The 10,447-nt window shown below is 50.3% G+C and overlaps 1 protein-coding gene across 1 annotated transcript; it reads left to right on the forward strand.

The window, feature by feature from the left end:
- Positions 1-224: 224 nt before the first annotated feature.
- LOC131290580 (uncharacterized) lies at positions 225-10,222 on the forward strand. Its single transcript, XM_058319738.1, has 5 exons — positions 225-464; positions 4,244-4,352; positions 7,536-7,741; positions 7,817-8,128; positions 10,091-10,222. Exons 1-5 carry the CDS (start codon positions 225-227, stop codon positions 10,220-10,222), a joined length of 999 nt encoding a protein of 332 aa, XP_058175721.1.
- Positions 10,223-10,447: the final 225 nt, after the last annotated feature.

Consider the following 10,447-nt stretch of genomic DNA (forward strand, 5'->3'; position numbering starts at 1 on the left):
TCGAACTAGATTGAAGTGAAACGAGTGCAACGAGAGAGATAGGGAGAGAGTGAGAGCGTAGTGGAAAGGTACTAGTCGGCAAAAAAGTGAAACGAAGTGAAGAAAAGTTTCCGTACCTTGACGCGGCGGAGGTAAACGAGTGGGCAAGAAGAACGGAGGTAAACGAGTGCTATAAAGAAGGGAACGACCCCCAACACTGATAACCGGATCCAGTTGAGTACCAGATGGCTTCAGCACGAGTACACTGGAACACGACGCTGGTGGCGCTAGCGTTGCTGCTTGTCGTCCCGAGCGCGCTTCCGGGCGCCCGCGGCCAGCAACGCTCGGCCGACCGTACCGGGGCCATCATTTTCCCGGACGAGATGAACACGCGGTACGAGGCGGCGAAGGAAAAGCGCGACCTGTCCAGCAGCGCCGAGCAGAGCCCGGAGGACGTGCAGGATTGGTCGGACGAGTCGCACGAGGTGAGTAGAGCGGACGGAGCTGCGCAGCTCGTTAAAGTCACCCATTGTCGAAGCGGTGGCCGGATGTTCGAATATGCTCAACGAATACAAATTGCGGTGCACGCGCGCACGATTGCGCATCGTCTGTGAATGCCGAGCCGAAGGTGACGCACGCATTTGTTTGTTTGTTCGCTAAACCCAGTTGCCAACCTCGGGACGCCAAGCGCGGCTTCTTGGATACCGCTGGCCAACAAGGGCAAGGCACCAGCTATTGGCATTTTACCAGGTTACATTTACCAATGCCTTATGGATGGAAAACGGATGAAAATCATTCAATCAACCAGCCTACGTAAACTTACTTCCGGAACTGAGAACCTTGAAGACAATTCTGTACCAAATCGAACAGAGCATCACCAGTAAATAGTTAGTCTTTGGGATGTACGTTTGGGACGATTCTGAAGAGATTTTTAAGCCTTGGGTACTACTCCCCTGAGCTGAGACTCTCCAACTCCAAGCTTCATTACACAGGATTGCCAGTAGTTCCTCTGACGGATTAATCCTAAACGTACTAAAAGCTGGCCATGGGCCATCTAAGTGTGCAGTTAGTATGATTCCAGATGTAACTTACAATGCTCCATTGTGAAAATAGATATGCTTTAACTGAGACACTATAATTCTAAGCTTCATGGCACCTGATTCAAGAGCAGATGTTACTCAGGATCCTCAGCGGGATCAAAACTAAACATGCCTGAAGGTGTCCATTGGCCAACTAGTTAATATTTTACTACCTCTTTGGAAACCCCTTCAAATGTTGCTTTTGCTTCGTTCTCCGGTTACAGAATACACTCCTTTATCGATGTTGTAGACATACAATAATCCACTGTGTTACTGGATAAGGTTCTTTCTTCTCATAAACGAGACTCTATAGTTCGAAACTTCACAGGACTTACTCCAACAGTAAACGTAACTCTCGCCTGTTTAGCGTATCTTTATTGTTCTCGGCGGGATCAAAACAAAACATACCTACAAGCTACCTACCCATGGAGTACCAAAGTTTGTGGTTAATTCTTTGTCAAAGAAAACCCCCTGTAAAGGTTCTTTTGGACCGTAGTGTGTTTAATTTATACGTCGTTTGCGAGCACGTTCTTACACGCACCGAATCCCATCAACAGGTGACGGTAGTCGGTTGAGACTCCCGAGAACAAAAAAGGTTGTAGAATACACTCCTTCAACGAGGTCGTGTTCACACTGCACTCCACTATGTTACTATAAGATCCATGAACTGTGAGCCTCATTGGACGTGCTTCACGATCGTAAAGTAACTCGCAGTTTAACGCATTTGCAACGATCGAATCTAAACGTGCTTGAAGCTGCTAACCTAAGATCCTAAGGCAAAGAAATTAACAGCTAGTAGTTCAAAACCATTCAATAAATAATTCTCACCAACAGGAGTAACCCTTGGTAAGACCAAACAGATTCCAGAATAGACTAATGTTACGATGTTGTGTAGACACACACGATAGGCTGCCGGAAACTTCGCGGGGTGCGCATGTAAGTCGTCGGTAGCTGCGACTACTTTGGCACGCACAGACAGACAAACAATCGCGGTCGCCACCGGTCAGTGGCAGTGAGTCACCGGCATTGGCAACGGTCGCCTACCGGTTCGAGATCGTGTTTCCTGTTGACGGCACGGTGCATCCCGTGGCTGGCGCCAGCTAGCTGACTGCCACCGAATGACTGTAGCGTGAGTCATCCAAATGGTGAGACAGGTGAGAGCAAGTCCGTCGACTCAGTGCCGGGGGACGTCGTGGAGATACGCACCGATGGAGACCCTCCCGGAATATTTGGTTGCGCGGGTATTTCCTCCCGGCGTAACCAAATATTCGTCTCTCGCCATCGATAGCCAACAACAGTAACGGCCTGTCCAACGGGGGTGGAATAACCTGTGGACGGGGCTACCCATTGACCGCGTGGAATGTGGCCGTTCGTTGCCTCCCTTTACCATTACGCGTTGAAATATGCTTGAGCCGGTGAGTAATCCAGTTCTGGTGGCGTTAATGGAGCGGTACTTGAAGCAGTTCGAACGCCGACCGAGGATGGTTAGAAGATAACAAACGTGTCGTCGATGAACTACAAAAATGGCCGTATTTGGGGAAACCGAGTGGAAGAATTTCAGCGATTCGGAAGAGAAGACCCAGTACAAATGATGATACGAAATGCAAATATTACTCTTGAGTTCAAACACTCCGATATAACGAACTATACAGAGGACATTCAACATCAGCGAAACAGGGCAAGGTCATGATGTTAATTTTTCAAAGTGTTGTGAAACTAGCAAGCAGCATTAGAGAATGCTATCCAGCTGTAGCTCTTGGTAACAATTGCTCTCCAAGTCTAAATGTTCAAGTCAGAAGTGCAAACAGAACCCCAAGCACGGATGCTTCACCACAGAGTAAAGTTCGTTTTCCTGCAAAAGAGCGCATGATGCATCCGTACGACGTGTTGTTGTGAACGCCTGTGTCAACCGTCACCGGGAGTTCGAACGAAACTGATAAGCCATTTTACCGGGCTTTACCCGCGCTATCCATGTAAACATTTGCCGATGGGAAACATCAACTGGAAATTCTTATCGCTCCAGGCGTTGTTGCACCTGACCGCATCGGCGGTATGTGGGTTAAGGTGAACGACGGGCACGGCCAGCCCGACACCTGGCCGCAGGCCGCAGGTGCACCCGGGGGTTTCGTTATCCCATTTTCGTGGGTGATTGGGAAATGGTTGCCACCGATACGAAGATACGCATTTCAAAGTAAAACAGAACAATCATTCCCGTGAGAAAGCGGAGCAGGTACATTAGAAATCAGGTTTGGTGTTGCGATTATGCAATTTAAAAATAGATGATAGTTCACTACGTGTGAAAATGAGTTATTACAACATATGGAAACGATTGGATTTATAATTCTTACATTGTCGTTGTAGAGACGAAAACTAAAACATCCTCGGGCGGGGATCTTTGTTCGAGTTATCTTCTAAACTGATTAAACTGAAAACTGATTCGACTGAAAACATACCAACGATACCATTGGCCCTTACACAGTACAATGTAACGAACATGATTGAACATGAGTTCATTTTTCTCTTACGTCGAATAGAAAACAGGGACCGCACGGTGGTTTTGCTTCTCGAGGAAAAGCGGTATTTCAGACACATTTATTTCCATTGTTGACGATTACAATCCACAAACATCAAGCGGGGTTGAGGGATGGGGGGGAGAGAACGGTACGTCTAAAATTCCAGGCCGTGGATGGCGCTGGTTTCGCTACAAACATCTAAGTGTATATTCCAGTATGATATACCATTGTACTAGTAAATTCTGTCTCAATTCAGCCGAGACTTTGCAAACTAAGATATTTTGCCCTCCCTCTCACTGTCTCTCTCTCCTGTAATAGTGTTTTTAGCTAAATAAATTTTCCTATCGCGTTTGATGGCTGTTTGATAGGAAGTAAAATAGTTCAGTTTCTCCCATTGAATTTCGTGGAGCTCGTTGCGAGATAATCAATTGATAAAAACAAACATTATTATAAAAAAAAATATGATAAAAAATAATCAAAAACAATAGAATTAGTTCCTTTCCTTGCCCATTATCACATTCCTCCCGTTTGACTATTTCGCTACGCCTTTTTCCTACGCTGCTGCCTCTCTTTCATGCATTCCAGTTCGTGCGCTGCAACAGTTTGCCTTGTTTTTCTAATATCAATGTATTCCTCCCTCTTCCCCCTTTTCTGCTCCGCTACCTGTTCCAGCTACCGATAAGCCACGCCCGGCAGCTGGCTGAGATCAACTCGACCGCCGACTTGCTCGCCCTGCTCGATCCGGACTCCGTCGACCATCGGATCTTCATGAACGGTGGAGGTAAGTGTTTAGCGCCGGTTGTTATCTGTCCGGTTTTTCCGGCCCATCCATCCAACTCATCCCAGTCGTCGCGCCGCGAGCACAATTTTCACAATGCGGGTAGCTGCAGAAGTTGCTTTGGGGGTGTTTCTTCCCCTTTCCGGGTTAAACGTTACTTGCGCGTAGTTGCTTTTTCCTTCCCCTATCTCTCTCTCTGTCTCTTCTTTCCCCAAAATCAATAACAATCGTAAATCGTAATTCGTTTGTGTGTGTGTGTGTTTGTGTGAGTGTGCGAAATACTAGGATGCAGCTAGGCATCTGGCAGGAAACAAGCGTGTCGCTCCATATACTACGATTATTGTCCCGTGTAAATATCATCATCTCTAAGCGCATGCGGGAAGGGTACTACGTAGCAGACTAAGGTTGTTTGTGTGTGCGTGTGGGAGAGAGAGAGAGGGAAAAAGCGCGCGCGAGTGGCTTCGAAACTTTTTCCTTAAACTTAAACCTCGCGTAAGGCAAACAATATGTAAACAATGTAAAACGGGGGTAAAAAAAATCCAATAACTTAACGTTGACAAGGAAATCGGCCGTTGCGAGAAGCCGTTTAAAGGCGCGGTGGTTTACGGGCGGGAACGGCTGGGGCCGCCGCCGCCGTCGGTGATGGCTTGCGCCGTCCGTCGCCTTGCTCCGGAGGCGGCAACACCGGCGTGTTGCCGAGCCGGATAAGATGGCCGGGGACGGGACCGGCAGAGGCACCGGCGCCAGCAGTGGAGCCCTGCATGCCAGCAGCATGGAATGGAATGTTGGTGGCACCGGATGAGGGCGGCTGGATGGCGGCAGAGGCCGACGGTGGTGGTGTATCCGCGCGCAGCTGCTTCCGGCACACACGCCCGTACTCGAACGGCATGGCGATGAAGGACGAGCTGGAGGTGGACGTTGAGGACGAGGAGGAGGATGAAGAGGACGAAATGGTTGAGGAGGACGAGCCAGCTGAGGCGATGGAGCCGACGAGTGGCGGCGGAGTGCGCAGATGCATCGCAACGCTGCGGCGCCGCTTGACCGGCGTACTCGGAGGATACGGATAGCGTACGGCCCGGGGCGAAGGCGGCGGCGAGGTGGGCAGCGGGCGCAGGCCGACGACGATCTCGCTCGCACGCCGTGACGGTCTCGGTGTCAGTGTACCGGCGGCGATGGCTTGGGCGGCCATGGCTTGCGCGGCCATCGGTACGAGCTTCTCCGGCTCGTACTTCGGAATGGCACCGGTCGAATCTTGGCATCCGTCGCCCGGCAGGGCAGGGGTCTCTGGTTCGACAGTGTCGAACAGCTTGCGACGCGCGCTAACCTTCGCCGACGGCCAGTGGTACACGATCTGCTGGAAATGGGGGCGCCGGGTGGTGCGATGCATGCGATAGGATAGCGCCAGATGGGTGGGCGGACCCGAGTCGCACGAGGAGCCCGCTATCGACGCCCTGCGATATTGGCACTCCGGTGGCGTTGATGTGCCCGCCGCCGGCGAGGCTAACGGCACGCTCGACTTAGCGCGCAGGAAGCGCACTTTACCGAACGGCTCCACCGCGTCCTCTCCTCCCTTCGGCACCTGCTTTTCCGATGCGGCCAACGGTTGTTCGGGCTTAGACCCGTCGATGGGGCGCGTGGTTTCGTGCCCGGCCGGCCGATCGCCCATGGAGTCATCATCATCGGTGCTGGTGGCACTGCTGGCACTACTGGTGCCGCTGCTGTTGCTGTCGCTGACCATTCGACGCCCCAATCCGCCGAGGCGCAGCGCATCGTAGACGGACGGATTCGGCGGTAAGTTGGCGTCGGAGCCGCGCGGCGGTGTCCTGTAGCCCAGCGCGAACGACTCGCCGGAGTCGAGTGGCAGCAGGCCGACGCCGCTCAACGGATCCTGTCCACCGTGCGGCGGCAGCAGCGGCGTCAGCTTCAGCACGTCAACCTCGTCATCGTGCGTGCCTAAAATGTCCACCTCAACATCGGCCTCGCTCGCCGGCGAGGCCGGCTTGGTCGGTGTCAGCGTGGCCGAACGCTTCCTAGCGCGCGAAGCCCGACGACTACCGCCACGACTGGGCGGCTCTTGCCCATCACCGTGGCTCCTAAAAGACAACAGAACAATCAATGACTAAATCAATGACACCCCTCCAGGTCGGTAAAGCTGTTCGGACTGCTCACATTGACCCGAAGCGGTTCCGCTCACAGTCGAACGGTGGGCACTCGACCGGCTGCTCGAACGCGAAGCTCCGGAGCGCCCCGAAGCGCTGCTTCAGGCGCAGGAAGTTGGTGATGCGCGTACGGCCACGCAAGGTGCGCCCATGCCATTGGAGGGTCGCCTTCCGCAACAGTTGCGAGCGCAGAAAGTTCGGGTTGACCGTGACTAACTCGCAGTATTCCGCCAGCACGCTCTCGAGTTCCGCCGGAGGCGACGGCTGCAAAGAGAAACATAAAACAATTAACTTAAGGAATAAGAAGCGGCTTGAAGAAGCAAATTGTTGGACGGCTCAGTTTTTTTTCCGAATTGAACATCCTTTCCCATGGGTTTACGGTTCAACTAGAGTTGTGCTACACAGATTCGGATTCATGAGAACTCCTGAATTAACCTTTCAACGAAAAGAATCATGACTCGTTGTACAAAGCATGCATGAAGGGACGTTGGAGATTGATGAATCTTGAAAGTATCAAAAATCGTTTGTGAATCTTTTGACATTTGTGAATGTTAAAGTTCACGATTCGGAGAGGATGGAAGAATCAATGAAAATTAGTTAATCATTCAGAATGATTGGTCCAGCAAAGATTCACATGAATGCATCTCGTCAAAAGATTCGTATGAACCAAGGCTAATTTTAATCTAATCAGCACAGTACTAAAAATAGTTTCATGTTACGAGTAACTTTTCAAAAACAGAACTTTTTCTTCGGTCTTCGTAGCTGTGATGGAGATATGGTTCAAACTTATGCTACACAACCGTTGAACACATAGCCAAGAACAAACGATTCTTTTGTACCTTGTGATATTTACGTTTCGCTACACTCATTTTAGAGTTTGGTTTTGTAATACTTCACTCAAAGTTGTCGGCGAAGAATGACGTAAGCAAACTTTCATCTGCAGGATCTGATCGCGAATTACTACAGAATGTAGAAAACTGTAACATGACAACAAATTGATGGTTTTGTTTTTTTTATACGAACACAGAGTTTAGCGGACGGGACATCGGAGAGGTTCCAGTGCCGGCCGCGTGCGAGCCCGAGATGCAGCTGGTGGACCTGCGGCCGGAGAACCTGACCGGCACCCGATTCTACTCCTATCCGACCTGCACGCGCGTCAAGCGCTGCAATGGCTGCTGCAATACGAACCAGCTGGTCTGCGAACCGGTTGCCAACCGGAAAATTCTGTACAAGGTAGGTACGGCGGACCGCTCTTAAAGTCACAAAGCCGCTCACGTCGCGTTCCATTTCGTTTCGTTCGGGATGCAGGTGACCATCCTAGAGTACCGTGGGAGCGGCAAGCGGGATCGGTTCTCGCGCCTGGAGGTTGTGCCGGTCGATGAGCACCTCAAGTGCAAGTGCCAGTGTCGCGTGAAGGAGTCGGACTGCAACGAGCTGCAGGCGTACAACCCGAACAACTGCCGCTGCGAGTGCACCAACAAGGAGGACCGCAGCAAGTGCCTGCAGGAGCGCCAGACCAAGCAGTGGAACGCCGAAACCTGCACCTGCGACTGCATACCGCGCACGGAAGAGTGCACCAGCGGCTCGCACTACGATCGCACCGCCTGCAAGTGCATACCGGTAAGCATAGACGGTGGCTCACGGCGTTAGGCATCGTTTGCAGACCTGTTTGCAGCTAGATGACGAACCCGGGCACCCACCAAACACAACCACAGCCTCTACCACAACGACGACGTACCAACGAGCAACCCGGGGACAGCGCCGGACAGACGCCGAAACTAACTCTGCCGACGCTGCTGCGCATTCCTCCACACTCTACTACATCCTCTACAACCTATCAGCAGGCCCTCTTCCCAAACCCCCTTATTCCCCCCCGCTCTGGTCAAGGATGAGATGCATGCCAAAACATGTTGACCATACAGCTCGGCCCAAAACAATTAAACCAAAGCATCAAAGCCAAAGCACCCAAACAAGCGAGCTACCAACGAAGCACGAACGTTCGCGAGAGATAGAAGGATACATTCTAAAAGGCCAAAGAACCAACCGATGATTGATTCTGATCTTCCTATTGAGTTCATTTAAGTGAGCGAGCTGCATCGCTCCTGATCTTTGAAAAGAATGATCGTACCCATCACCACTACGCAAACCCACCACACAAACGTTTTATCAGATCGCTTTCGTCGTTCGCTACAACGTTGTGTTGCTCGTGAAATGTCCCAATGGTCTACTACTAAACTACTACTAATATTACTACTATTACTACTCCATCCACTACTTCAAACCCTACTGCGATGCATTAGTTTAAAGGCATATCAAAATGTTTCGATGTCAGCTTCAAACTTGTAAGGACTTCCCACCTTTTAAATCACGTTGCGATAATTTTTACCCTTTTTTTCAAACTGACCATTTAGCGTTGTAGTTACATAAACAAATAGGTTGACTGTTCACTGCTGCTTCTGACAAAGGGTTTGATTGTAGGGCCATCTTTCTAGGGTTTTCGTGCAGTGCGGTTACAAGCTTACAAATGAAGAGTTTATATTAAACACAGTTCGATATAACAAGACAGAAGTATAGAGCGACAGAAGACCATGGAGAGTACATGGCTGAACTTTCCGTCCGATCGGCACTTCACCTTCAACACAACGGACCTTTCCATCGTTTCGCATGTTTCGTGGCAATGTTTGTAAATGTAAATAGGCAAACAAATTTCAACGGCTTCCAACAGGTGCCAGCGAGAAAGAAAAAAAAGGTGAAACGTGTGGACATTGCCATGGCTGCAGTCGCAACCGGGGAAAACTTCGCACCCTTAGAGGGAAACAGTACGAAGGAAGTTTTCTTGCACACAAAAGAAAAACTCTTTGGAGGTGGAAAACCTATGGCATGGCGAGAAGCAGTTACGCGATCGTCACCAGGGCAGCCGACTCTCACGTTTACGGGGTGTAGCTGGGCGCCATTCTTTACTCTCAAGAAAAGTTGTTAGCTAGCTTTCAAGAAGCATTAGGAGCGAAAGGGCAAATTACGGGGCAAAATCATTTACTCGGAATGAAATTGCGAGAAACCTTCCATGGGATTTACCCCACTAAAAGAAAATATAAAGTTTGCAAAACGGTCAGAGTAGTACAAATAGGAAAGCACAGTCTGTAGTTATGCCTAATATAAGATAATGCAGTCAAACAAATGCATCGCAGTGCAGTAGTTACGCACGTTTGTGCAACACCTCAACCCACTAACCCATCCCGTGTGTGAAGAAGCTCCGTGTACGTCTGTGTCCAACCGTCACACTGTTTCCCGTCCTCCCGTCCGCGAACACAGCTCATTAATTGATCTGCAATGTTTGTTTTTTTTTCTTCTCTCCTTCTCTTCTTTTTTTCTCTTTTCATTTGGCCAACTGGCACTTGTGTTGTTTGTTTAAATGTTTGCATCAAACGTTTCGATTTGAATTCCGCTTCGGTATGGGAAAACACAAACCGTTCCACCGGGCGAATTGCCTCCACCTTCCTTATCAATTTTTCCCAACACCCCCCTACCACCGTGTCGATTGCGCACCGCGGAAAATTGCGAATGTTCACCCTTTTGCCACAGAATGACTTCTACACGTATGACGGCGCACCGGACGGTTCCGGGCCGCCGCCGGCCGTCTTTCTGTCCAGCTATCCGTCCTTTGCCAATCGCAAACGTAGCATTATCGCACCTTCGCCCCAGGGAAGAAAGTAAACAACGAGTAGAGGAGGGCGACGGTAGAGGCGGCAGTAGCAGCAGCAGCAGCATCAACAGGCACCAGCAGCAGGAAACCATTCAGGATACTGTGGGACACCGAAGAAACGCAAGGTGGTAAAGGTGGATGTCGTGCAGCTCTAGATGCGGAGATGAGGGGGGATGGGGATAGAGGTCACGATAACAACGCGAACCGCAAACCCAATATATGCCGTATATAACCGC

Source organism: Anopheles ziemanni, chromosome X (assembly GCF_943734765.1).
Source record: "Anopheles ziemanni chromosome X, idAnoZiCoDA_A2_x.2, whole genome shotgun sequence".
Lineage (NCBI taxonomy): Eukaryota > Metazoa > Arthropoda > Insecta > Diptera > Culicidae > Anopheles > Anopheles ziemanni.

Bases quoted from the DNA above. Each gene is read 5' to 3' on its own strand.
- LOC131290580 (XM_058319738.1), top strand. From the start codon at position 225: ATGGCTTCAGCACGAGTACACTGGAACACGACGCTGGTGGCGCTAGCG. The intron at 465-4,243 runs GTGAGTAGAGCG...TACCTGTTCCAG, and splicing joins GGTCGGACGAGTCGCACGAG to CTACCGATAAGCCACGCCCG. The intron at 7,742-7,816 runs GTAGGTACGGCG...TTCGGGATGCAG, and splicing joins ACCGGAAAATTCTGTACAAG to GTGACCATCCTAGAGTACCG.